Genomic DNA, 27,897 nt, shown 5'->3' with positions numbered 1-27,897 from the left:
GGGGGGGGGGCGCCCAGGCTGCAGCCTCAGGAGTGCCCAGGGGCAGTGTTTTCTCCCCGCGCGGGCATGCGCGTGGTGTGTGGGTGTGCCCGGGTGTGCCCATCACTCTCCTGCCGTGTTGCACCCCGAGGGGGCAATCACAAGTGTGCCCTGGAGCAGGCATGTCACCTGCACGAGCTGTGCTGTTGCCACCCGCTGTGTCCGTGTGTGCCATTTGGCGTTGCTGGGTGTGTCGCCGGACGTGTTTGTGCATGAGTGTCTCGATTCCCTGTGGCTGGTGGGGCCGTGTCTCTTCGTGACATATGACATGGGAGGGAGAGGGGTTCCGTCTGCGAGATCCCTGCAGGTGCGGGCTGTGTCCCGGAGGTCAGCGTGTGCAAGGTGTGTGTCTCATGGTAGCGTGCCAGTGTCTCCTCGCATGTGGCCGGAGGACGGTCCCGTCTGTGTCCAGATGCACACGTCCAGGTCTGTGTGTTATCTCTGTGCTGCTGCGTGTGGTGGCGTTCTGCATTGTGGGTCACGCTAGGAGTCACCGTGCGTCACTCTGCACGCATGGGCCGTTCTGTAACGTCGCTGTGCGTTGCATCTCATCATGGGGCTTGCGTGTGTCGTGGTGAGCTGTCATTCAGAGATGCGACCCTGTGTGTCATGTCTAGGCGTGTCCATCGCAGGGGCCTCTCCTTTCCCCACCATGAACACAGCCTGGGTGCTCGCACGCAGAGCGTGCTGTTTGTGTGGCTGTGTATTCTGTTGCACTGGAGGGCGTCGCCCCGGTGTTGTGCGTGCTGTCGTTGCGGGCCCGGGTGTCGGCCGGGCCAGTGGATCACATCTGCTGTTTTATTGCGACGCACGGTGTTTTGTGAAAGATGGTGCCGGGAAATACCGTGTCGGTGTGCTTTGTGTCATTCTGTGTCCGTGTAGGACTCTGTGTATGTTGCGTTTGTGTGTTGGTGTGGCCATGCGTGTCGGAGTGCATCATGCACCGGGCCGTGTGGGGGTGTAGTTCGGATGTGGCTTGTCAGTCAGAGGAGATACTGCGTGCCCGACTCTGTGTGTGTTGCATTTAGGCGTCGTGGTCCGGGTAGACTGTGCCCCAGCTGCGTGGGGCTCCCTCCCCCGTGGGGCACCGCTCTGGGTTCTGTCCTCCGTGATGCGCCAAAATAGAGCAGGATGTCTTACTCTGGGCATGTGCTGTTTGGGGCTTTTTCTATAGGTCTCTCTGTGGGTCCATTTATGTTGTTCTAACTACGCATCTGGATGGCATTGTGCCCCGGGGTATATACTGTGTGGCACAGTCTGTCTGTGCTGCAAGTCATTCTGAGCCTGTGCGCCCGGGTCGCCAGGTGCTCTGATGTGGATCAGTGTGCATTTCTCTCTGTGCTGGCGCTGGGGGACGGCCACAGGTGTGTCCCTAAACGTGGTGTGTCTGCACACGTCGGGTGTCATTCCACGGGTGTAGAATGTTTGGGACACTTACTAGCGCATTGTTTACATAGATGTGTTGAGTGTGGCATCTGGCTGTCACTGAGTCAATACATATTGTGTGTCTGTGGGAAAACTGGTATGTGTTATGCTAATGTAGCTGTGGCCGTGCACCGTGTGCGGGGGTCTGGGTGTGGCTATTTGTGTCGGAGAATGTTGTGTCCGTTTTGATTGTCATGTTTGTGCCTGTGTGCGGACAATATTTGGGTGGTCACGTGCGACCCAGGGCAGTGCCTGCCTCGCTGAGTGCCGGCGTGGGTCACACCGCATGTGTGGTGTCTGGGTGTGGCTGTGGGTTTCAGAGCTCATCGGGAGTTGTGAGTCACTCAGTGTAGGTTGTGTTGTGTGCCCATGTGTGTTAGGTTCCGTCTCCGGCCATGCCGTGTGTGAAGGTTCATCACCCCGCGTCTTGTGGTGTCTGGGTGTGGCTGAGTGAAGGTGTGCATTACAGGGCGCAGACTGTTGTGTGTGACAAAACCTATTGTGTCCCAGAAGCATGTGTCTTTATCCACGTGGATGCACGCCTCTTCCTTGCTCTGCCCCGAGACACACCCCAGTCCCTCCTTAGACCAAGAAGGGAGGTTGGGGAGCCTCCCCTCTGCCCAAGGGCCACGCCAGCCCCTCCCCGCCCTGCCCAACCGTCACCACCCCCAGAGGGCACAGACTCCCTCCGTGCCTCAAAGCAAGAGCCCCAGAGCGAGGAGCAGAGCAGGCTGAGGACCTGCAAGCCACAGTGGCTGCCCTTTGTGTGCTGCGAGGTGGGGGACCCTGGGCAGGAAGCTGGCTGAGCCCCAAGACCGCAGGGGCCATGGGCGGGGAGCTGGTGCCAGGCCTGGGGGCCCTACAGCGGCGAAAGCGGCTGCTGGAGCAGGAGAAGTGGCTGGCTGGCTGGGCACTGGCACTGGCGGGAACTGGCATCGGACTCATGGTGCTGCACGCGGAGATGCTATGGTTTGGAGGGTGCCCGGTGAGTGGAACTCTTATCCTGGGTCCTGGGAGGCTGGGGGCTGAGGGAGGAGGGGCTGCAGGGAGAGGCTGGGGCCTGAAGGAGGAGGGGCTAGGAGACCTGGACCCCTGGGTCTGAGAGAGGAGCCGCTGAGGGTCTGGAGTCCGAAGTCTGAGGGAGGAGGGGTGAGGGGGTCTGTGCTTCTGGGTCTGAGGAGGAGGCGGAAGTCCCAGACTCCTGGGTGTGAGGGAGGAGGGGGCTGGGGGGCCGGACTCCTAGGGCCCAGGGGAGGTAAATGCTCAGGGCTCTCTCTGCAAAAGGAAGGAAGAGGGGTCACAGTGTCTCAGTATTTGAAGGTTTGCAATTGGACAGCTGGAGGTCCAGGACCCCTGGAGGCCAGGGGGCTGCTGATCAGATCCTCCAGTCTCCCAAGAGCCCATTAGAGGAGAGATAGCCCCAGGGTCAGTGAAGGGAGGGTGGGGAGAAAAACAAACTTCTTCCAGTAAGGCGGCGGCTCCTTGGTCCTTATCTAAAGTCTAACCTTTACCTAGTGCCTTGGCTGCAAAGGGCTGAGAGCCCAAGAAACTGGCTGGGGTGGGGGTGGGAAATAGAAAACCACCCCTGCCCCTCTGCATGTCCGTCATTCCCAACCTCCCCACAGTCTACCTGCTATTTAGTCTGAGACATAGTGGAGAGGTAGGTGTGCAGAAGCCTGGACTCGTAGGTCCCAGGGGAGGAGGCTGGGAGCCCAAGCTTCTGGGTCTGAAGAACGAGGCTTAGAGCGCCTTTGTGGGAAGGGGGCCCGACTGAGGATAGTGTGAGTAGGAAGGAAAAGGACAGGTGGGGCCAGGACAGGTCTGAGCAGGCTCTGGGCGCATTCCAGCCCCGGTCTGGGCAGTGATGGGGCAGATGGAGGACAGGGGTCAGGATCCGTGGATTGAGGACAGAACAGAATTGCTTAACCGGAAAGGAGGGGCTGGAGAACTGTCTGGGGTAAGGGATGTGGAACTGGGCTGGCTGGGGGGGACTGACTTGAGGACCGGGTTGGGGGATTCCTGGAGGAGGGAGGCTCAGGCTTGGATTTGGGGGCAGGGGAGGAGGGCAGTTCCGAAGGGATCAGGAGCCACATGCAGGGTCAGAGCAGGCTGGCTTCCTCTGGCCGGGCAGCGGAGGCCAGGGCAGCGGGGACAGAGGGGGTGGGGCCACCGAAGCCCATGCCAACAGGAAGCATGGCCAGAGCCTACCCGCCGCTCCCACGCTTCAGCACCCCGCCCAGCAGGGGAGGTGAGGACGTGAGCTCCACAGATGGGAAAGGACAGGGGGGTCTTTCCTACCCCACTCCCTCCCTCCACCTTCTCACCTCTCATTTCTTCCTTCCCTCTGCTGCCTGCCAGGCTGCTGCCTGTGGCAGTTGGACTCTGGAGAAGGTGCTGTGGCTTTCTGAGCCTCAGTCTCCCCATCTGTAAACTGGGGGTGAGGGTTCAGATACGTGGCCCTAAGGGTCCTCCTCAGCTCCCTTTCCACTTGTGCCTTGACAACATCCATCCCTGCTCCCCACCTCCATCTCAATCTTATGGGCTCATTTTTCAGGGCCCCGGACACCTGCTGGGGGGGGGGAGGGGCTGGAGGAGAACAGGTGCAGGGAACAAGATAGAGATATGAGCAGGGGGAGGGGCGGAGAGAGACACAGGGAGGCTGCCACTGAGCGACAGAGACACAGAGAGACTGAGATACACAGAGAGACAAAGGCGGTAGGAGACAGAGACAGAGATGCAGTGAGAGACAGAAGTACAGTCACACAGAGAGACAGCGAGAGCTCCCCAAGTGAGCTACACACAGGGAGATGGAAAGCCTGGCAGAAACAGAGGCCCTCAAACACAAATAGAGATAGAAGCAGAAGCATCCCCAGAGACTGAGTCAGGGATTTGGGGGAAGAGAAACCGGCAAAGTAGAGAGGGCCACCAGAGAAGTGGGGTGCTGTGTGGGCAGGGGGTGTGTCTAGTGGAGTCTGAGACACACTGAAGAGACAAGGGAATTAGGGAGACTTAGCAGGATGAAGGGGTAGGGGAGGGCTAGGAACAACAGCACCATTGTTCTGGGAGGGGTGGGGGGGGGGCAGGCCCCCTGGGGCGGGAAACTGGCCCTCTTCCCCTGCACAGAAGGTGGGGCTCTGGCCCCAGGGGAGCCAGCAGCCTTCTGAGAGGGGAAGTAGGTGCTAAGCTCAGCGTGGGAGCCCGGGTGGTCCCCTCCCCACTAACAACACTCCTCAGGTGGGGACCCCTCCCCACTCCTGCTATGGTATCCAGCAACCCCAGTCCCGCCTAAATCCCTCCTTCAAGAATTCTAGATCTCTCCAAGGTATTGCCACACAAAGAGAGGGGGGAAAAAAATCTCTCCGTGGTTTCTGGAGGCCATGTGCTTCCGGCCAGATCTGCCCTGGGCTTAGAGCCAGGAGAGAGAGCAATGGGAAGGAGACTCAGGGGACAGGACTCAGTGGCCTTCCTCAGAGCTGGGGCTGGGGTCTCAGGGACCCAGTGCCCTGGATGGAGGGGGGTGCCATTTACCCCTTGGGTATTGAGAGAGAATCTCTAGGCTCCTTGGGGGAACCGAGAAGACGGTAGAACCTTCTAGGGCAGGTTGCTTTCTAGGGCAGGACCAGCTGTGTGAGAAGGGAAGAGGGGGGAACTTCCTAAAGGCCAGGTGTGTGTTTCTAGACCCCCCCCCCCACCCCACACTTGAGGAACAGTGTTTTGATGGGGAAGGGGTTGGGGGAATTTAAAAGGGATTGCAAGGTCCCCCCTCAGGTGTGGGTCCTAGGAGAGTGGCTGAAGAGGAGGCTGTCGGGCTGGGAAGGAAAAGGACACTCTCCCTGGGGACCCTATGATGGTTTTGAGAGTTCCCCCAAACTGAGATATCAGGTAGAACCAGGTTTTGGTGGGGGGAGGCGGGGACGGAAGGGGGGAGACAGGCAGGGGGATGGGCGGAGGAGGCCAGGAAATTGGGAACTGAGAAGGGATGGCATTGGGGAGGAAGGTAGAGGGGGCCTGGAATCTTACCCCATTTTCTATCCCTCCCAACAGTGGGCGCTCTACCTGTTCCTGGTTAAATGCATGATCAGCATTTCCACCTTCTTGCTTCTTTGTCTTATCGTGGTATTTCACGCCAAAGAGGTCCAGGTAGGGCGGGCCCCACCCCGGGGGCCCCTTCCTTGCTCCCCCCCAGCCCCCACCACACCCTGTCGGCTCACACTTTCCACACTCCTCCTCCTGGTCTGAGTAATGAGGTTTCTCCACCCTAAGATTTGTCCACAGCCTCACCCACCGAGATGAGAATAACCACAGACAGACAGACAGAGCCTCCTGGAGCAACCCAGTCCCGTGCTCCATTTGCAGCCCTGGGGTGCTGAGCACTCTCACCCCCAGGCACACCCACTCCAGGCCCAGCCCCCCCCCCCCCAGATCTCCTCCATCCTTGAGGCCCCACCATTCCAGGCTTTGTGCCTGAAGGTCCCTCCCTACTCCTGAGCTCCCCACCTCTCTGACAATTACCCTCTAGACCTGGTGGGGGGTGGGTGGGGTATCTTTCCACCCTTCGCCCCCTCCCATCTCATATCTCATCCAGACACTCAACTCTCCACCCCTCTCCCCTCATCCCACCCCCCACATCCCAGGATCCTGTTGCCTCTATTCCTTCCCCCTTTACCCTATAAAATGGGGGTTATTGGCCATATGTAATAATTCCCCCTGTGATGCCCACTCAGTAAAAAGTACGTATTATCATTAACAGCAGTCATTCAAAAGGTGAAATGGCCTCGATTTATAGCTCAGTGTGCTGGGCCTCAGTTTCTGCATCTGTACAATGGGCCTCATAATGCTTTCAATCTCACTGTGTTGTCAGCATTCCCTGAGTCATAACATGGAGAGGAGAGAGAGGAGTGCCTGGCACGTCCAAAGTGCCCTGTAAAATGTCACCTATAACCATTGCTAATGGTGTGCGGTTTACTGTTAGTTACTACCCGTGTCCCCAGAAGCAGGAGGTGGAGAGGGCTCGGTGGATGTGAACTGTAAGCTCCAGGGAGGCAGGGGTTTCTGTTTTCCTCACCTGTATCTTCCATACATAGAACAATGTGGGGCACACAGAAAGTTCTGGAAGTGGGCTGAAACTGGGGGTGGGGGTGGGAAAAGGTGCAGAGACGCCCTCCTCAGATCCTGTCCCACTCCTTCCCCACCCTCCCCAGTCCCACCTGCCCGACCTGTGCTGCCTCCCTCCCCCCCTCCCCCGCACCCAGGGCCCCGGCCCCGGTGGGCGCGTCCCCCTTATCTTCGGACGCAGGCAGACGCAGACAGGCAGGCGGCCTCTTGACCTTCGTGTGACCCCCTGCCTCCCCACTCTGTCCCCTCCCCGCAGTTGTTCATGACCGACAACGGGCTCCGGGACTGGCGCGTGGCGCTGACCGGGCGGCAGGCGGCGCAGATCGTGCTGGAGCTGGCCGTGTGCGCTCTGCACCCAGCGCCGGTGCGGGGGCCGCGGTGCGCTCAGGGTTTAGGGTCCCGGTCCGCGGCGACGCAGTCCTGGCCGGGCTTCCTGGATGAGGGGGAGGCGCTGCTGTCGCTGGCCATGCTGCTGCGCCTCTACCTGGTGCCCCGCGCCGTCCTCCTGCGCAGCGGCGTCTTGCTCAACGCGTCCTACCGCAGCATCGGCGCCCTCAACCAGGTCCGCTTCCGCCACTGGTTCGTGGCCAAGCTGTACATGAACACGCACCCCGGTCGCCTGCTGCTCTGCCTCACGCTTGGCCTCTGGCTCACCACCGCCTGGGTGCTGTCGGTGGCCGAGAGGTGAGGGTACTGGGGGTGGAGGGTCGGGGTACCTGGAGCATCCGAGGGAGCCGCTTACAGACCCAGCTTCCCTGGATGGCGGTACAGCTTGGGCCCCTTGGGGGGCAAAGCGGAGGAGAAGGCTGTTTGTCCACACTCATCCACTGGGGTGAGAGGAACCAACTGACCACCTCCAGTCTCCCCAGACACACACAGGCCCTAGCAAGCCCTTCCCTTCCCACTCCCACACCTGCCCTGTCTCAGGTTTCCAGGCATCTATTCAGTCTCTGGCGCCTGGCCAAGGGTTGCGACTGCCCGGTTGGAGGTCAGTGACACCTTTTCCGAATTATCACAGAGATGCTCTGTGGGCACTCCCTGTGACACATCCTGGGACAGGGGGTGATTTGGGGCTGCTCTGGAAGGAAATTCCCTGCCGGGAATGGATACAGGATTCCAGGCTGCCTGCTGGACAGACTGGATGCTGGGCCTGTAGCCTTTCAGGGCCTCAGTTTCTCTCTCTTACAGATAAAGAAAGCGAAGGTAATCTTAGTCGGTGTTTCTTAAAGTGTGGTTCCCGGACCAGCAGCATCACCTGGGAACTTGCTGCAAATCCAAATTCTCAAGCCCTACCCAGACCTACCAAATTAAAACTCTGGTGGGTGGGGCCAAGCAATCTGTTTTAACAGGTGATTCTGATCCCTGCTCAAGTTTGGGAACCTCTGGTTCAGTACCTCTGGCAAAGGATTCTTGAAAAGAGGCAGGGAATGACAAGCACTGGCTTTAGATCCTTCCTCTCTGACCCTCTGTTCCTTCATCTGTAAAATGGGTGTCAAATCCCAGCATCGTTCAAGTCTCCCCAGCAATTCTAATCTCTCATGATTTTCAACTCCTTCATCTTGCAGCATCTGTTTTCTTCCCACCATGCTTCTCATTTGAAAAATGGGAGGGTGGGAGGGGGTCAAATTTCTAAATCCCAAGACAGAAGTCCTCAAACCTGAATGTCCTTCTGGATGAAGGGAGTGGGAATTAACAGTGTAAATTCAGTCCCTGCCTCCAGAGAGTAGTGGCTGTGGTGGGTCTAGGGGCATCATGAATGAAGCTTTCCCTGCTGACCCCGATGCAAGCGGTCTGTGGGCTTGAGTTAGACAAATCAGGATCTTCAATCCCTTCCATGGCTGGAACTAAATGTCTCCTTCCGTGAAGTGAGGGGAAGGGAGGACAGGGTCCTGCCTTTTTAGTCTAGATGGGGCACCCATAGGCCATACAACATCTTTGTAGACATTAGAAAAAGGGGCCCCTGGGGTGCCTGGCTGGCTCTATAGGTGGAGCATGAGACTCTTGATCTTGGGGTTGTGAGTTTGAGCCCCACATTGGTGTAGATTACCATAAATAGATAGATAGATATAGATATGTAATTTTTTTTTTTTTTTAATTAAGAAAAAGGCTCCCCTTCCTCCGGGTAGATGGGATCACTGTCAGGGTGGACAAGTGGACTTTGGGCTGGGTTTCTGCCCCCTCTCAACCCTCCAACAATACACTCTGAAAGCAGCAGTCCTGGTAACCTAGCTAAAACCAAACAGGCTTTGGAATTGGTTGGATCCAGGTTCAAATTCCATAGCCCAGAGTGGCTGAGCCTCTCTTGCCCAGCTCACACAGCAGAGAGGAAGCCGGGCAGGCTCTCCAAAGCCCAGAACTTACTGACTTTTTCTCTGTCTCTGGGGACTGTAGGTGTGTTAGGAAGGAGAGTATCAGACATCATGGAAACCCCTGGGGTGAGGTTTCAGAACTAACTCCTCTTTCCCCACAGGCAGGCTGTTAATGCCACCGGACACCTTTCGGACACACTGTGGCTGATCCCCATCACATTCCTGACCATTGGCTATGGGGACGTGGTGCCAGGCACCATGTGGGGCAAGATTGTCTGCCTCTGCACTGGAGTCATGGTGAGTACAGCCTCCTCAGGGATGCTACCCCTGTCCCAAATTGCTCATCCTCTGGGCCCCAGGAAATCATGGAGCCAACAAAGGCATTCAAGGACACTCCCAAGAAACTTGGGTGTCTGGACACCCACTGCCCCATTTCCTTACAAAACCCAGGAATCCATCCCATAAGTCCTTGCTCTCTTTGGAACCTAGGACCCTACGCTTCACCGTCCTCAAGAAAACAGGCCCCTGACTTCCCAGCCCTATTTCCTTCCGGAATCCAGGAATCCAGCCCTGAGCCTCATGAAGGCTCAGACACCCTGCCCCTCACACCCCTACCCTCTCAACTAACTGTCTAGGACACAGACACCTGATTTCCCAGTGCTAGGCTCCTCCAGGATTCAGGAACCCAGTCTCCAGCCTCCATTAAGGCTATAGATTCATCAAAAGCATGCCTGTAGGGTCAGGCTGCCTGGATTCAAATCCTGTTTCTGCCACTTCAAAGCAGGGATCAAGCCTATAATCTCCTGGTTTCTTCATCTATAAAATGAACATGCTGATATTAGCATTTTCCTCATGGGGTTCCTGAGATTAAATTAATTAAACCACATAAAGGGTGTCAGACAGCACCGAGCACGTAGGAAACGTTCAGTATATGGGTTAGGGGGTGGGGGTGAGAGGGCTGTTATTTGTTAACTAGTCCTAAGCATCCAGCTGTCCCCACCCTAGCTCCTCTGTTCTCAAGGATGAGGCAAAGGGTCCCCAGAGCTAGCCTCCTCCTGAATCCTGACATCTACCAGCTTTCTTTCATAGACCCAGGCATCTAGTTCCCCCCACCTGGTCCCTAGCCCCATCCAGGACCCAACACTCAAGGCCTTGGCCTTCACCTCCTCATGAGATATGGCTCCTCCCACACTCAGGGACTCGGGCTGCCAGCCCCCAGCCCTGATGTTGTCCCAGAAAGGACATGCTGCATCTCCAAGCCCTGGGCCCACTGGTGATGGATGGGGTGATAGTTAAGTGTGATCCCCTCCCCAGGGGTGAGTCTTTGGGACCAGCAAAGAGGGGTAGAGGTTCAACCAAGGAAACACTCCCAAAAGGTCAGGAACCCTCAGGGCTGCCTGGGACCTCCTCCCTCATTTGACACAAGGAGAAACCTTGGTCAAGGAGAGCCCTAGAAAGATCAGGCAATTTGCACTAGAGCTCACAGCCCAACTCCTGGCTGAGAGGTTCCCCAGCATAATGGAATAATCATAGCCAACTTTACTGAGCACATACTCTGTGCCAGTCTCTGCTCTGAACACTTGCCAGGTGTTAACTTAAGGAATCCACAGGGTCATACTGTGAGGGCGTGCCTATTTCACAGGAAGAAAGTGAGACACTGAGAGATCAAGGAACATGCTCAGAGCTGGGCTTTGAACACAAGCAGTCGGGGAACCGATGTTTGCAACAAGTAAATCGTTCAGAGGTTTTGTGAGCTGAGATACAGCTTGGGGAAGAGGAAGGCTCCAGAAGAAAATTTATTGTAAGGAAGCACAGCAGGTGCCACTGAGCAGCTGATGGGTCAGAGGCCTTGGGAGAAGGGAGAAGGGAGAAGCTTACGGACCAAAGCGCTCAGGCAGCTGAGGCACAATGAGGCCAGGCTGAGTTGTCTGGAGGCAAAGCCTAGAACTTGGAAGGCTCTGAAAGCCAGGCTAAGAAGTTTGGGGCAGGGGGAGCCTAGATTAGGGTAAGGGGGCAGGGTCATAATTGTTAGATCTCCCTGAGGTCAAGGTCAGGAGAGGGGAGGCTGGAGATGGTCCAGGAGGGAAGGGACGTGGCCAGGAGCCACAGGGGTGGGAGGAGGTTGAGGGATAACCTCAGTGATCTGATTGCCAACTGGGTGAGAGCAATGGGGAGGCAATGGTGGGGACTGCCCCTCGCCCAGAATCTCTCCTTCTCCAATCACGCCCTTAACGAAAGAGGATGTTCTGGTGGTATGAATGCTACACATGAGTGGGACTCAGACATGTGACTTGTGATCCTAGCTCTACCCCTCACAGCTGTGGGACTGTGGTTCTCCCTGGGCCTGCTCGTCTGTCAACTAGGGGTGGTCTTGCCTGCCTTCTGTGGCTGTTGTGAGGGTTCAAGGAGAGAGTTTGGTGGCACAGGAGCCCCAGAGGCCTCCGGTCATCGCGTCTGCTGTGCCCACAGGGGGTCTGCTGCACAGCCCTGCTGGTGGCCGTGGTGGCCCGGAAGCTGGAGTTTAATAAAGCAGAGAAGCACGTGCACAACTTCATGATGGACATCCAATATGCCAAAGAGGTGAGGATGGGCACATGGCACCCACAGCACACGCCTCCCTCAGACCCAGGAGTCCCCACCCATCCCCTCCTGCCCCAGCCTCCAACCCTCCCTTCCCTCAGACCAGGGAGTCCAGGCCCCAGCCCCTTTCCCAGAGCCCTAGGGGTGTCTCCGCTGACACCGTGCCCACCCTCAGATGAAGGAATCAGCTGCCCGAGTGCTGCAAGAGGCCTGGATGTTCTATAAACACACACGGAGGAAGGAGCGTGGAGCTGCCCGAAGGCACCAGCGCAGGCTGCTGGCTGCCATCAACAGGTGAGGGCCTCTCTGTGCACATCTCCTCCATTCTGCATAGTGTGTGTGAGCGAGCGTGAGTGCGTGCCTGGGTCAGGACACCCATGTGCGGTCTCACCGAACAGATGTCCACCTAGACCTCACAGTGACTCTGATGATTCATCTTGCACGTCTCAGTGTCTGTGGGTCCGTGCCACTCCACATGTGGGTCAGGATACCTGGGTCTCTACCTGGAAGATGGGCTCATGGGTGCAGCTCTCTGGAAACCCTTCCCCACTGCTCCGTGTCTCTGTGAGTCTCTTCTCCCCTTATCCATCCCTGAGCAAGGGTCACTTCTAACCTCGCACCTCTTCCCACAGGTTCCGCCAGGTGCGGCTGAAACACAGAAAGCTCCGGGAGCAAGTGAACTCCATGGTGGACATCTCCAAGGTACCGGGGCCCGGTGGGAGGGGTCTGGAAGAAAAGGGAGTTCGGGGCCACGGCACTGGTAGGGAAATCTGGTCCCGGCATACAGAACACTGGCAGGGGTCTGGCACACACACGCACTTGACCAAGGTTTGTGGTTGAATGAATGATTCGGTAGTTTCTTAAACTCATGTAGGGGACAGATCCCTTTTAAACTTAAATCGTGTAAGAACTCCAGCATTTAGTTTTAAATCATTTTTATTGTCGTGTTACATGTGGGCAGATAACATTCCTTCTAACTCTCTTAGACAACATAAAACCAAAGCAAACATACGAGCCAAATTCAAACATAAATGGCAAAACCAATAAAATGCAAATTAACAGGGACACAGACCGATGCCATCATTCCAAGGAAGTCAGTCTCTGCTGTGATTGTAAAGAGGGGCCCAGGGCCACGGGTGCTTCTGCCCTGGGCACGCTGGCCTGGCCAAGGCAGACTCCACTTGCCATTCTTCTGCTGGGGCCACTTGATTCGGCCAGTGATTGAGGTAGTGATGTCACATCCCTTGGCTTGGCTCACAGCGCCTTTTGCTTATCCGGTGGCCTTTGCTTTTTCTCATTAGCCCGAGACAATTCAAACAGTGACCCTTGGTGCCAATGCCATGGTAAACACAGTCACAGATGCAGGCCCCTAAACTGCATGGCAGGTCTCAGTGAGGAGGTGGTGGCCTAGGTCTGCCAGAATTGGCAGGTCATAATTTCTGAAGACTATCCGGCCAAAAAACATAGAATTCAAGAATTCTCATAGAAAGCTCACACACCCTCAAGGATGAAGCTGTGAATCCTCATCTGAGAAGGTAATGAAAGGGCTACGTGCATTCTGAAGCCATTCATCAATTCCACACATGTTTAGTGAGCACCTACCTTCTACGTACTAAGCCTTATTCTAGGTGCTGCCTTGGGCATGTCATTTTAACTGCTCTAGGCCTGTTTACATAGCTGTAAAAATGGGAACAGAATTCGCACTCCTCGCGCTTTTAAGGAGTTTTAAACCATGTAGGGAAAGCACTGAGCCAAGTAGCTGGGATAAGGGGAAGTCTACCTCACCCACTGATACCTCTGACCTGCTCTGCCCAGATGCACATGATCCTGTGTGACCTGCAGCTGGGTCTGAGCAGCTCCCATCAGGCCCTGGAGAAGCGGATGGATGCACTGGCCCGGAAGCTGGACACCCTGACCGAGCTGCTTAGCAATGCCCTGGGGCCGCAGCAGCTTCCAGAACCAAGCCAGGAGGCCACGTAGCTGGTGAGAGGGCTGGACTCAGGCAGAACATCCTGGAGAAATGGTGCCTGTGGATAGCGCCCCATGGGGCTAAGGGGCAGGGGATGGTCTTGGGGACAAGGCTACCCTTTCTCTTCTGCTGTTTGGAAGACAGGACTCAAGTTTGGGGCTGGACTAGCAGGAAAGGAAGGAGATAGTCCTTCTCTTTGCTGACCCTCAATATCTTCTCCCTCTTTCTTTGCTTGGTCTGCCTGCCTGTCTCTGGGCATGCTCTCAGTCTCTGTGCAAATGCCCAGTCTCTTGGTGGCAGGTACACCCACCCTCTTCCTTCCTCCTCTGTCCACTGGTGTCTGTCTCCACCTCAGTGTCCCTGCTGTTGCTCTCCCTCTGGCTTCTGGCCTGCCTGTCTAGCCATGTCTCTATTTGTCTCCCCAGGACCCATGGAGGAAGAACCAAGCTACTTTCCCCAGGATTGAGGTCGAGGACATTGTCCCTGCTACTCCTGACCCAGCCCTACGAATAAAGCACCTCGAGTGCAAGGACCGAAGGGGGCCCCACCTTTGGATGGGCTCACTCACGGATGGCTGCTGAAGGAGACACTGGCTCAAGGAGAAGGGCCGTGGCCACGCACACACACACGCCCACTCCCTGCCCCCAACGGGAAAATGGTCACTACTACCCTACATACCCTCGACAAAACATCCTCACTATGCTGCTACGGATGACCTCCAGCTTTCAGTTAGAAGGGGAGGTGCCTGGGGGGGGTGAGACTTCTGGGTCCCAGAGGAGGAGGGGACCAGGGGTGGGGGGGGGGCCCAGAGTCCAGGATCCTGGGATGCCTCAGTTACCGCTGGATAAGGGAGCTGAAGGAACCAGGCCTGAGGCTGAGAGGAAGCAGCGCCCTCTGGCGGGAGAGCAAGGAGAACACAGTTTTCCAGAGCTGCAGAGTATCTGGTGGGGAGAAGGCGGGTCGGGGGCACAACTCACCAGTCTCTGCTCTTAACTTTGTAATAAATGTTAAACAAAGCCAGACGAAGTCGCTGTTTCTTTCTGAACATATGTACACTCCCAACAGGCAGATCATCCAGTGGAAGGCCCCTGTCTGGCCTGAACCTTAGTTTCCCTGTCTATAAAACAGACCCCTCCTCTAAGTGCCCTCCCAGGTCTGTGGGTCCTCAATAACCCCGACCCCCACAGATCTGAGGCTAAGGGCAAAGGCTTCAATTCCAGGATTTGGTTCAGGGTCCAAAGCCTAGCTCTGCCATCCACTACCTGTGTGACTTTGGGCAAGTGGCTTCACCTCTCTGAACATTTTACCTCACTTCTAGAATGGGTCCACCTTCCCATGGAACCGCTGTGAAGATGAAAACAGGGACCGGCACAGACGGGCAGGCATTCAGTAAGAACCGGATACACGAGAGACAGTTCACCATTTTTATTTCCGCTATTGATTCCAGGTGTGGTGCATGGCTGCTCTTTTTCTTTTTCCTGCCGCCCTCCCTCCCCTACTCATCTCGCCAGGACCCAGATGACGACTCACCGGTCAGGAGACTAACAAGAACCCCAAACTATCCCAACATACTCATTTCATTATCTGCTTAGGACTCAGACAGGAAAGGGGGAGGGGCTAGCAGTTCTGGAGGCCCTACTGTGTGCTTCCCTCCTGTAAATCACCTCGACCAAACCCTTCCCACCCCGTTGTAGAGATACAGAAACTGAGGTTGCAGGAAGGGCCACGTCTAGAGGCTGGAGGTCTGGCCGCAGGGCCCAGATTCACACCCAGTTTGCCCTGCCCTGTGGCTGAGCCCTCCCTCTGCCCTGCCTGAGGTGAGTCAGAGGCCGAGTGGCCTTGGACCTCTTGGAGGTTTCACTTCCCATCACTTCCCTCAACGGCTCCATTCCACTTTGAGAGGCTGATTCACCCTCGCTTCCTTCGCTCTGCGGGGAAGCCCGGCTGGGAGTCATCCTTCTCTGCTGAGCTATCTTCGGATTTCCCTGCAAAGCCACAGTTAGCCTCATCCCTCGGCTCCGGCAGCTAAACTGGGGCTTGCACCACCCACTGCCACGAATTGCCCTTCCTCTGGACGCCAGCCCACTTGGCAGTACAGGAGACAGGAACTGGATGAAGACATCTCCAACACCCTCCCCCTGCAGGAAGCCCTCCTTGCAGTGTTACAGCCAGATCCCCTGCCAAACGACCGCACAAAATCTCTAAAAAGGAGGCAAAGTGGGTATTGTGTGGCCCCGTTTTACATAAAAAGTAACTGAGGCAGAGAGAGATTTAAGAAACCTGCCCAAAGCCACAGTAGAGAAGGGGGAGCTGGGCTCTGACCCAGGGAGCCTGGCTCCAGAGCCCCAGCACTTAGCCACCGGGCCCATTGAGAAGCTCAGGGATGATTAATACCATATTTTCATTTCTGTTCTCTACTGTGTCTTCAATGTCAAGGGCTGGCACATGCAGGGCCTCAGTGAATATCACTGAATGAAAACCCTGAACGCCTGGGGGGCCCAAATTCCTCACCTCCAGCTAACGTGGTTTTCACTGTGACAAGGCAGGAACTGGTTAGAAGTGGCTTTTCACTAAGAAACTAAGAGGACCCGTGAGCGATCCGTTCTCAAGTATCTTGGATTTGCCCCGCTTTCACCCATTTCCCAATGTGGGGCATGGGTCCTGAGACCCCCCTTCCGGCAGCTTCTGCACTCCCCCTCACAAAATCAGCACTTCTATCAGGGGCTAGTAGGGCCGCAGGCACGAATCAGATGTCTGTCCCCAGGGAGCTCAGTCTCACATGCTCTGGACTTCGCTCCTGTTTTACCTCCACTCCCGTGAGAGGGCTGGTTGGGGAAAAGAGGGCCCAGAGAGGGGTGGCAGTTAGAAAGCCAGTCAGGAGCTGAGGCTGAGGCAGATTCTGGCCTCTCTCCTTCCATGCACCTGCATCCCGGGACCCCGAGGACTCTCCCAACATTCACACGTCCCTGGACCTAGCCCTGGCTCAAACTTCTGTGGCTCCCACCTGCCCTTCTGTCAAAGTCTAGCTTTTTGGCTCGGCTCATTTCTTCTTTTATGGAGATCCATTTTACGTAAATCACACATATTTTATTTTATTTTTTTAAAACACACACATTTTAAATGCAGTCTCATTGAATTTTTACCAATTTATTCACCGGAGCAGCCACCACTCAGATCAAGCTAGAAGTTTCCAGCCCTCTAAAGGTTCTCATATTCCTCCCAGCCAATACCCAACTCCATCCCCAGTAACCACTGTCCTGACCTCTTTTGCCCAACTTTGAAAGCAGCCCTGCTCTACATGCTAGTGTGGACCGATTTCTTAGAGTCTGCACGGTGGCTATGAGATCCATCCATGCCTCTCACTCTTTTTCATTGCAGAATAGTGTTCCACTGTATTAATACACCCACAGGCCTCACCTTGGGGGCTCTTCAGGCTCCACAACCCCCTTCAGCCTCCTCCCACCCCACCCTGGCTGCTAATGACCCCACACCCAATTCCAGTCTGTGGGTCCCCCCCACACCCCCACCAAGCAATTCTCTGACACCAGCTGGATGTCCTATACTTCAACTCAATTCTGACACTGTCTTCCTGGAGACAGCATCAGATTCCAGAGATTAAGAGCTCAGTCCTACAAGACCGCACCCCCCACCCCCACACAACCTTCAGAAGCCAGTGGCAAGTCCAGGTTATCATCTGTGCTTCTGGACCAATCAGCTACAGAGCACAGGTTCCAACAAACACCCCCTTGAGTTCCAGTCATCTGCTATAGCAGCTCACAGAACTCCAAGAAAAACATTTTACTTACTGGATTCCCGGTTATTGTAAATCAGTAATTATTATAAACCAGAATAAAACTCAGGAACAGGAAGATGGATGAGACACACAGGCAAGGTATGGGGAAGGGTGGGAGCTACCATGCCTTCTCCAGGAGCCCCACTCTCCCCAAATCTTCACATGCCATAAAACCTGGAAGTTCTCTCAACCCTGTCCTTTTGGGTTTTGGTTTTTGGGTTTTTTTGGGGGGTTTTTTTGGTCCTTTTGGGTTTTGATGGAGGCTTCATTACAAAGTCAGTACTGGTTAAATCATTGGCCACTGGCGATTGATTCAAGCTCCAACCACCCCTTCTCCCTTTCCAGAAGGCCAAGGGTCAGATCGGCTATTTCAACCTCTACAAGGTTGGGGCCCTGGCAACAAGCCCCCAGCTTTAGGTTACCTAGGTGTTTTCCAAAAGCCACCTCGTTAACATAACAAAAGACACCTCTGCTCTCACCGCACAAAATTCCAAGGGTTTTAGGTGCTACGAGCCAGAAAAGGAGCAAAGACCACATAGATTATTATAAATCGCAGTGTCACAGCTGCTCCTGCCAGGGGGCTCCCCATCCTTCCCCAGCATCCCTTGCTGTAACTGCCCACCACCGTCCTCTCCCTCTGGCCCCAGCCACTTAGAACAAACATCACGACCATCTGTCCAGTTCTTCATTATGGTTCGTAAAGGAAGCCCTACCATTTACATCAATACCAGACTGCAGTCCAAAGACCTTGCTGGAGTTTTATGCTGTGCACAGTAACTGCCAACACAGAAGGAACAAGAGCGGTTTTCACAATCCAGAGGGAATGTCAGATGGTATGACTTTCTTTTACCAGGAAGAGCTGGCCCCTCTTTGATTCAAGGCCAATCCGTCTCTCCCCTGTACACTGTCAGCACCACCCCCATTACCTGCTTGAGGACAGGTTCCTAAGTCTCCACGTCCATTTTCCCTCTAGCACTCCTGATGGCAAACAAACCTGCCATAGTTTCTCCCACCTTAAAAACGCCCGAGGGACACCTGGGTGACTCAGGCAGTTAAGCGTTTGACTTCCGCTCAGGTCAGATCTCGTGGTTCATGAGTTTGAGCCCCACAGAGTCAGGCTCTGTGCTGACAGCTCGGAGCCTCCTCCAGTTTCTGTGTCTCCCTCTCTCTCTGCCCACTCCCCCCACTCACTCTCTTTCTCTCTCTCTCTCTCAAATAATAAAACATTTTAAAAAATTGAAAATAAATAAAATAAAATTTCACAATGAAAAGTCAGGAAAAAATTTTCAGTCTACAACCCTGGCTTCTCTCCTAACTGCCGCCCCTTACTCGATGTCCAGCGAGCATCTCAGAGTCAGCAGGTTCAAAGCTTGTCGATTTCCCACGAAGAGGACTCCTCCACATCTTCGTGAAAAAGCATCACCCTTCATCCAGTTGGTCAAGCCCAAAACCTTTAGGATAACTTTTTTTTAATAAATTTTTTTTTTAACGTTTATTTATTTTTGAGACAGAGAGAGACAGAGCATAAACAGGGGAGGGTGAGAGAGAGGGAGACACAGAATCTGAAACAGGCTCCAGGATCCGAGCTGTAAGCACAGAGCCTGACGCGGGGCTTGAACTCACGGACCGCGAGATCATGACCTGAGCCGAAGTCGGCCGCTTAACCGACTGAGCCACCCAGGCGCCCCTAGGATAACTTTTAAGTCATCCCTGATTCATGGTTCCTCTCACACAACCCTCTTTCTGAGTCACCATCATCTCCCATCCAGGCAGGGACACGGGCTTCCTCATCACCTATGTCCACGCCTGCCCAGCTGCAGGCCATTCTCTTCACAGCAACTGGCGCTGCTTTAATACTTTAACTTTTCTGTGCACAGACAACAGTCACATTGCTCAAAAAAGCAGAAGTCTTCAACACTCGTCCTCACAGCTCTGTTCCGTATCTGTCTAGAACCTTCACCCCCACAAGCAACCACAGTCATTAATTCAGGGTGTTCACCATAGGGATGTTTATAAAACACACACCTCAACATGCTGGGCCTTGCTCACAGCTCTCCAACGGCTTCCTGTTACACCCGGCAAGTAACTTCCAAAGCCCTTCGCGTGGCCTACAAGACCCTATGTAACCTGGCCCCTCTCGATAGCTTCATTCCTAAATAATGCTTTCTCTCTTCCCCTCGCTCTGCTCCAGCCACTCCGGTCACCTTGACAATCTTCGAACACCAGCTCCACTCCGCTTCTTCCTCAGGTCTTTCCACGGCTTTTCAGCATCTTCATACACTTCAGTTCCTTAACTTTGTTCAGGCCTCTGCTCAAATGTCATCTCCTCAGAGAGCCTTCCCTGACCACCTCTGACCTCTGTTACTCAAAATTTCCTTATCCTGACTTATCCTTCCACTCATCTTTTACCTGACATCATCTGCTTCACTGGAATATCTGCTCCTAGAGGCCAAGTGCTCTGGCCTATTTCCCTGTAGGATCTCCAGCCTACAGCCATGCCTGGCAGCTGAGTAGAGTTCCAGAATTCAGTCAACATATGAACGAATACAATGAACACCGAAGTCAACGGAGAAATGAATACATCAAGTGGCCATGGCTCTCAACATTCCCAAGCGTGGACCCTTTGACCCTGCAGTTCCACTTCAAACAAGATATCACTGATAATCCTATCACACACATGCAATCAGATGTACAAGGTTAGTAACCGCAGCAAATGCTTGTAAGAGCCAAAGTTCAGTAACAGCCTAAATGTTTATCAATACGGAAATGGTTAGGGCATGGCACATCCACACAATCATGCCACTAAGGAGAAAAGGCAGGTTTCTGGGTGCTTGTCTGCACCACTGACTCACCACCAGGCAGGCTGCCCGCCGCCAGGGGAAAAAAATGTGGGTTTGCTCTAGGGTGAGACAGGCTTGCGTTTCAATCCAGGCCCTGCTGCTTCCTGGCTAGGGGACTTCAGTAAGGACGTTCTCTTTCAGACTGTTATTTTCTGCATCTGTTAAATGGAGAAAGGGGAAAAGTTATGGTGACATATATAAAACAGCCTGGTACACAGTGGGTCCAGTGTCAGTGCCAGGCCCCTTCTTTCCCCTTTTAAAGTCATTTCCACCTGATGGTTGCTCAGAGTTGTAAAAACTGGCATGGAGGGTGACCTGGGATTGAAAATTTTAGTTGAGAAAAATGGGTATGACCGGAGATGAAGCCGCTAAACAGGAACACGGACAGACACAAAGAGGCATGGTCTATCATGCGTGTCTCTGCTTAACACTCACAGCCTTTGGAGAATCCATCAACAGGACTCTCAACTTAGTCTGTGGACCGGTGTTTTCACTGCGCCTGTGGCAGTCTGTTGAAACAGTTCCACCTGGCACGGGTACTGAGGAAATGGCAGCAGGGATGAGGCTTGGGGGGGGGGGGGGGGTGCTGAGCGCAGCACAAAATAATGACAACACATAGTGCTACTACGCACCAAGCACTATTCTGGGTACGTTCATCCATTTAACTCTGCCAGGAACATTATAAGGTGCCGCCAATCTCCATTTTAGAAACGGGGGTAGAGAGGGTTGAGGAACGTGGCCAACGTCAGCTGCCATTTATGTGAACCCAGGCTCAAGCTCTTATCTTCAGTGCTTTGCTTAAACAGTCATTCCAGAAGGAAACTGGGAGCCGGTGCTTCAGGAATGGAATATGAGAACCAGAGTAGACTTTGTGTACCCTAGTGGCTGCCTGAATTTTGTCAGAAAGTACATGTATCCCCTGTTCAGTTATAAATTACAAAAAATTTTTTTAGTAATATTGCAAATGAAAAATGGTAAATTCCCCCACTGACCGATATACATATGAATGTACGTTTGTACACACGCCCCTTCTCCCTCCCCGGAGTTATTTCCCTCCCAGTGGTAACCGCGGGCTCTAGCTAAACCGCTGCGCGCATGCGCTCTCCTCGGGTCGGGCATTTCCCCCCCTCCCCCCCCCACTCTGGTGCGCACAAGGCTGCGCCACTGGCTTCTTGAATTTTCGACCCCTATCCCTGGGTTCCTCCCCCACCGCGGCGGGCGAGAGAGAGACTGAACAATCCTATCCCACCAGTCTCCGTCTCCCAGGCCTTCAGAAGGATCCGACCAGCCCGTCTCTGCGGCCTCACCTCCCACCCAGAGGTAATTCTGAGTCCAAAACAGTCTGGACCTTTCCCTCCGCCTGGAGTACCCTTTCCCGCCCTTCAAGGTCAAACCGGACCTGGGCCCTCTCCTTCAGTGATTTCCTCTAGTTGTCTCCCTCCACAGAGCGTTATGTCTTCCAGCGCACACACTAGGTCTAATTCATTCCCGTGCTCTCAGCACTTACTCGGCCCAGGACCCTGAAATTCCTCCCTGCCGCGACGCCCCACCCCACCCCACCGAATCCCGCCAACGCCACTGAAGAGGCGGGACTCGAACCTGCCATCTCCGGAGCCGCCCTCTCTCCCTCCTCGCTACACTCCCACATGGGCCTCAAAGCAGCGCGCGCACACTAAGGCGGAACCGTAGCGTCCGCCCTCCTCCCCTCCGTCATCCGCATGCGTGCTAAACCCAACCACCTCCATCAATACGCATGCTCAGCCCGGCTCTGACGCTCCGTTCTGGTGCGCCCAGCCCTCGGCGCATGCGCAAGGCCAGCACCCCCACGGGTCCCGATCTCCGCTCCACCCCGTGCTACCTTCTCCTCTTCCTCTTTCGGGCCGGCGTTCTTTGGGTGCCGCTTCCGGGGTGCCTAGACCGGTTCCGGAGTGACCGGTGCCTGCTTTCTCTCTCTCTCTCCCCAACGCTCCTCGTCCCCTAGACGCCATTTACAGGCCCGTGGCTTGTAGTGGAACCTCCCCCCACCAGCCCCGTCACGGAAAGCGCGCGTAGCGCTGCGCCCCAAGAGCCAATCAGCAGCCGCCTTAGGTAAGGGGCCCGCAAGCCCGCGCGAGGCTCGTGCACCGGCAGGGGGCGGGGCGCTGGGCGCGTTTCGGGGCCCCGCCCCCTTGTCTACCGTTAAACGGTTGCTCCGACGTCCGGCAGGTGTGCGTAACAGACCAGGCATTCAAGGGCGACCCTTAAAATACCGGTTGGCGGGCGCGGGGTGGGGAGGAGATAAATAAGGTGTAGATAGGAACTTCAGTTCTGGGAGGGCCTAATAGGGCCTTTAGAACTGGCCGTCAAGTATTGCAAACGTCCTAACGACAGAGTGTAAAGAGGAGTCTTGGGAACACGCTCGCAGAGGGTCTACAGACAGACCCTGTATGCCCGGGAGGTCCTCCGAATCCTATGTAAATAGAAACCTAAATTGTAGGGTTCCCCATAGGAGGCTTGTAAGCAGGTGTCTAATTATTGGGGATGTTACCTGAGTAATAGAGACTCATTGGTTTTAGGGGATGCCCCATATACAAACTTGTAAATGTATATTTACAAGTGTTAGAGAGTCCTTAAAAAAATAGTGTAAATAGACTCTCAAGTTCTTGGGGGGGGGGTGGTGTGTAAATACAGAGTTGGGAATTAGAGAAGTCTTCCCTCAGAGTTTGCAAATAGACACTTAGGTTCTGGAAGAGTCCCCAAAGGGGGCATATGAAGAGATGCTTAAGCACTGAGGAAACTCCCCCAAAGAATGCCTAGTTAGATTCTTAACATCTGGGAGGTCACTGTAAGAGCCCTGTAAATAAACACAAATAGACTGGCTTTATACATTTTGGGAGACTCCCCAGAGGAGCCTGGAAACATGGGGGGGGGGTTCCCAAACTGTATGTAGGTGGACTCATTCTGGGGAGCTCCCCCATAGAGCTGTTCAGTAGACCCAAATACTGTGGAAGTTTCCAGAAAAAAAAAAAAACATGCAAACGGACACTTGCTGCATGAGAAGGGGCTTCTCTTGGTGTGTAAACGGACTGGAGTGCTGGGGCAGAGTCCCTGTGGAGGAATGAAAAGAGACACTGAAGCACGGGGGGGGGGGGCCCTGTCTCGAGACTAATGTGCAAAGTGACCCTTAACTGCAAGGAAGGGAGGATTCCCAGTTTCTGAGGGGAATCTCTGCCAGAGACTGTAAACAGTCACTTAAGTGCTGAGTGGATCATTTTCCATGAGCATGTGTAAACAGGCCCTGCCCTCCTGTCTCAGAAGGCAGTCTTCAGCTGGGTTTGTGACGGGGTGGGGGGGTGGGGGAGAAGAGGTCACTTGTAGCAATGGGAGAGGCGCTGGACAAGCCCCTACTCCTACATCCTGTTAACAGATACTGCTGTTCTGGAGAGCGAATCTCTCACAGGGATCTGTGACTGTGTACTTGGGTAGGAGGTGGGGGATTCATAGAACCATTTCACAGGTGGGGGCACCTGGCTGTCTCCGTTGGTGGAGAGTGCCACTCTCGATCTTGGGGTTGTGAGTTCGAGCCCCATATTGGGCACAGAGCTTACCTAAAAATTTTTTAAAAAAATGATTTCATAGGCACTTAAGAGCTAAGCAAGGATCAGCAAACTTTTTCTGTAAAGGGACAGAGAGGAATTGTTTGAGATCCTCCAGGTCTTACTGTCTCTGTCTCAACCACTCAACTCTGCCATTGGATCAAGAAGGCAGCCATAGACAACTTTTAAGTTGATGGAGGTGGCTGTATTCCTATAACTTCATTTACAAACACAGAAGGCAGCCCTGATTTGGTCCGTAGCCTACAGTTTGCCAACTTGACCTCTGAGCTATAAAGGAAATGGCCTCTCCTGCAAACAGACTGTTAAGTATTCAGAGATTTCTCTGGAATGAAGTGTAAACAGCTGGGGAAAGTCCCTAGAGGGACCTATAAAGCGAGTTAAATGGTAGGGAGTAGACCATATAGGTGGCAGTTCATTTTATAACATCTTAGATTAACCACGGGGGGAGACTTGGGAGTGTGAGGGATGGCGGGCCATCAGAAACCTAAGGTAGACAGACTGAGATGTAGAGGGACACCAGATAAGATAGGGCCTTGAGTGCAGGAGCCCCACCCCCACACATGCCAGTATTAGGTAATCAAAGCAGTAGTTGTCGCACTGAGGATCATGTTACTGATTTGTAAGGAAATGCTTTGCCACAGTTTGGGAAAGAATAGGTCCCATTTTTATGTGACCCCCTCCCCCCTATGAGATACAGGTTGAGGCCAAGTGACTAATAGTTGGGAGTAGTTTTGGCTACAAGTAAGAGAAGTGTAGCTGTTTCCAACTGCATCTAGAAGGAAATAATGCCGGGTGAACAGGAGACCGCCGATTTTTTTTCTGCCACGCCAGTCTTCCCTCGTTCGTTCCTTCCAGTCCAGGGTGGCTGCTTGAGCTCCAGCCTGCACACCATATTCCTCCCAGCCAGGAGGAGGAAAGGGCAAAAGGCATGTGCCAGCATCTGTGAAGGAAAGTTTCTGAAAGCTGCTAGAACACACTTCTGGTGTCATACCATTGGCCAGAAAGAACTTAGTCCCATGGCCACCTAACTGCAAATGGTGCTGAGAGGTGTGTTCTGGACAGCCATGTGCCCAGCTCAGAACTGAGGGTTTTATTTTATTTTTTTTGGAAGAAGAGAACAGATCTTGAGAGCCAGCTAGCAGTCACTACCACAGCCACAGAGCTCTCTTGAAAGGAAGTGCCTTCTTACAGTCCAGAGTGAACCAAATAGATTGAAAAGAGTCTGTCCTCACTCTGAAATGCACCACTCTCTCCCTCTCTCTCTCTCTCTCTGTCTCTCTCTCTGAGTCTCTCTCTCTCTCTCTCTGTAGGCAACCATGTCTGAGTCTGGCCATAGTCAGCCTGGTCTCTATGGGATAGAGAGGCGGCGACGCTGGAAAGAGCCTGGCCCCGGTGGCCCCCAGAACCTCTCCGGGCCTGGTGGTCGGGAGAGGGACTACATTGCCCCATGGGAGAGAGAGAGACGGGTGAGTGAGTGGGCCCAAGGGCAGCATCCACATATCCACTCGTTCCACAAATGTTTTTAAGCACCTGCCATGTGCCAGGCACTAATCTAGATGCTGGGGATCAATCTGTGAACAAAAGCCTTACGAAGTAAGAGTAGAGAGTGGCAAAGGGGTCTGTCCTAGATGAAGTGGACAGAGAGGGCCTCCCTGAAGGGGTGGGTTTGGAGCAGAGACCTGAAGGAGGTGAGGGAATACACCATGACAAAATCTGAGTGAAGAGCATTCTAGACAGATCAGCAAATGGGAAGGCCCTGAGCCCTATATCTGGTGTATTCAAGGAGTAGCCAGGAAGCCAGTGTGGCTGCAGTGGTCAGAGAAGAAGGGAAGGTAATAGAAGATGATTTCGGAGAGGTAACTCAGGCCAGATCACGTAGGACCTGATAGGCCTGAGAAAGGACTTTGGATTTTGTTGAATGAAATTGGCACTGGAGGGTTTGAGCTGAGAGGCGCCATAAACTCATGTTTCAAAGAGCCCTATAATAACCACAGCTGTTCCTAGGTGTTGAGCAGCGTGCACGTGCAAGGTGCTTTAACGTCTTTTGGGTCTTTCTGCACTCTTCTAGCTACCCCATGAAGTAGAACCTAGGACAGATCTGATTTTCACTAATGAAGAGAGTGAGTCTCAGGGGAGAAAGGACTTAACCCAGAGTCACAAAATCAGTGAGCTTTGGGGCCAGAACCCAAACCCAAATCCAGCTGAGCCCGAGCACAGCACTGGTCTGCCGGCCATAGTATCCTGGACTGGAAACCAGGAGCCTCAGCGTGGGCCCCGGGCCTGCCTTGTCTTCTCTCCTGTGCTGAGGTGACTCGCTGTCAGAACCTGCCCCCTGCTCGTGTCCTTTCTCTAGGGCCCTACCCACCTCTGCGAGAGCTCTGGGGGGAAGAAGAAAGTAACAGTTGGAACTGTTTTCTGAGCCATAAAATGGTAGACATGAATAATAATCGATTTCACAGTGAGCTCGGCTCTTATTCCTTTCCTTGGGTTACAGCATAAGTGAGAACACAGGGTCTCTTTCTTCCTGCCACACGTACCCGGGACAATGTCGCCATCATCATGCACTTTCAGCTTTAGTCCTGGATCAGCCTCTCCGAAGCCTCTTGTCTTTGCCTCTGACTTTGCCGCTGATCCCTGGCAGCCTCCTAAGTGGCCAGTGGACTCCTCACGTCCTCCATGTCCCCTGCCGACCTCGGCATCTTCCTCCCATTTTTCCTAGTATCCATGACAGCCCACTGGGCCTCATCCTGGACACCCCCTTCCCCACGTCAGTCACCCTGTACGTTGTGCCTCCTGAATACATCTCCTGTCCTCTGTCCTCACAGCCTCGTCCCAGGTATCATCCTCTCCTCCCCGGACCTTCTCCCCATCTCCCTCCCTGGCCTTCTGAAAGCCCGCAGCCTCTCCTGTGGTTCTGTCACAGCTCTTCTTCCCAAATACTTTCATGCCCTTTGTTTGTTCTTCACCATAGGCCAGTGAAGTGAGCAGAATTGAAGTAAGTATCCCCAGTGTATGGTGAAGAAATAGACCCACTGAAGGGTCATGGCTCTCCTGAGGTTCCTCGGGGAACAAGGCTCAAAAGAACAAGGCTCAAAGGCCGATCTCTCCCCTTTCTTGAGCAGACTGGGGGTGAGTCAAAATAAACATGAAGGCAAGGTGTGGGATCAGCCCCCTGGCTACTGGCAAGTGTGAGTGGAGCTGAGGAGTGATGAGGAACGATCAGGGTAGCAGGGCTCTCGGGATAGCAGCTGTCAGATAGTGAGCGCCTGCCATGCGTCAAACGCCACATGGACAGTTTTCAAGTTCCAGCTACGCTCAGCCTGTAGTAGTCCTGTGAAGAAACTCCTATCCCTGCCGGCCAGATGAGGAAACAGGCTGAAGCTAGGCCTTAGCCAAGTTCACACAGCCAGCAAAAGGCAGGGCCGAGTTTGAACCCAGGGCTAGCTCCAGGGTCCTAGCTCCTTCCACCTGGGCTTGTCTTCTGGCAGAGGCAGAATGCAGTTGTGGAGCCAGGCTGCCAGGGTTCAAAGCCTGGCTCCATTCTTTGTTGGCCACGTGACCTTGGGCAAGCCAGTTAACCTCAGTATCTTCATTTGTAAAATGGGGATGATAGTGTCTATCTCACGGGGTTGCTGATGGAATTAATATGTGAAGGCATTTAGAATTGTACCTGGCACCCAAAGGCCCTGGGGAGTGTCTCTGAGAGGCGAGGGAGCCATGCCCGAGTAACTGCCCTCCCTCACCACAGGATGGCAGCGAAGAGACCAGCACGGCGGTCATGCAGAAAACCCCCATCATCCTCTCGAAACCTCCAGCAGAGCGGGTGAGCAGGGAAGGATCTTCTGAAGGGGAGGCTGGGAGCAGTTAGGGCAAAGATCTCTCCTGCTGACCGGAACCTTCTCACTCCCATAGTCTAAGCAGCCACCACCCCCAACAGCCCCGGCTGCCCCACCTGCCCCAGCCCCTCTCGAGAAGCCTATCGTCCTCATGAAACCACGGGAAGAGGGGAAAGGGCCTGCGGCTGCGACAACCACCTCCACCCCCGAGGGCGCTGCCCCAGCACCCCCTGCAGCCCCCGCACCGCCCAAGGGAGAGAAGGAGGGACAGAGACCCACGCAGCCTGTGTACCAGATCCAGAACCGAGGCATGGGCACTGCCGCACCCGCAGCCATGGACCGTGAGTTGGGGCCTGGGCGGGAGCCTGTTGAGGACGGTTAGGAGCTGGACCGCC

The 27,897-nt window shown here is 54.3% G+C and overlaps 2 protein-coding genes and 1 long non-coding RNA gene across 5 annotated transcripts in view; 2 read left to right on the top strand and 1 right to left on the bottom strand.

The window, feature by feature from the left end:
• Window positions 1-18: 18 nt before the first annotated feature.
• On the top strand, window positions 19-14,179 carry KCNN4 (potassium calcium-activated channel subfamily N member 4). The gene is made up of 9 exons (XM_040457285.1): window positions 19-2,449; window positions 5,509-5,604; window positions 6,836-7,263; window positions 9,050-9,185; window positions 11,358-11,468; window positions 11,644-11,762; window positions 12,101-12,170; window positions 13,284-13,451; window positions 13,863-14,179. The coding sequence occupies exons 1-8, from the start codon at window positions 2,291-2,293 to the stop codon at window positions 13,446-13,448; spliced, it is 1,284 nt and encodes a 427-aa protein (XP_040313219.1). The 5' UTR covers window positions 19-2,290; the 3' UTR covers window positions 13,449-13,451; window positions 13,863-14,179.
• A 21-nt stretch (window positions 14,180-14,200) lies between these two features.
• On the bottom strand, window positions 14,201-22,039 carry LOC121018550 (uncharacterized). 2 transcript variants are annotated; one of them, XR_005785222.1, is made up of 3 exons: window positions 21,929-22,039; window positions 20,083-20,228; window positions 14,201-16,262 (listed from the first exon to the last, which is right to left on the bottom strand). It is a non-coding gene; the product is annotated as an uncharacterized LOC121018550 (long non-coding RNA). The 2 variants fall into 2 exon arrangements; XR_005785221.1 differs by lacking the exon at window positions 14,201-16,262 and having other exon boundaries at window positions 19,963-20,228.
• Window positions 21,864-27,897, top strand: part of SMG9 (SMG9 nonsense mediated mRNA decay factor) — a 20,516-nt gene continuing 14,482 nt past the window's right edge. Inside the window, exons 1-4 of one of the 2 annotated variants that reach the window (XM_040457283.1) lie at window positions 21,864-22,158; window positions 24,977-25,132; window positions 27,415-27,489; window positions 27,579-27,843. In XM_040457283.1, coding sequence (XP_040313217.1) covers window positions 24,983-25,132; window positions 27,415-27,489; window positions 27,579-27,843 — 490 coding nt within the window. In that variant the 5' untranslated portion in view covers window positions 21,864-22,158; window positions 24,977-24,982. The remainder of the gene's footprint in view (window positions 22,159-24,976; window positions 25,133-27,414; window positions 27,490-27,578; window positions 27,844-27,897) is intronic. The other variant, XM_040457284.1, reaches the window with a different exon arrangement.

Source organism: Herpailurus yagouaroundi, unplaced genomic scaffold (assembly GCF_014898765.1).
Source record: "Herpailurus yagouaroundi ecotype Mexico unplaced genomic scaffold, PumYag 220, whole genome shotgun sequence".
Classification (NCBI taxonomy): domain Eukaryota; kingdom Metazoa; phylum Chordata; class Mammalia; order Carnivora; family Felidae; genus Herpailurus; species Herpailurus yagouaroundi.
The sequence above is the reverse complement of the archived record's forward strand: the minus strand, read 5'-3'. Positions and strand labels throughout refer to the sequence as shown.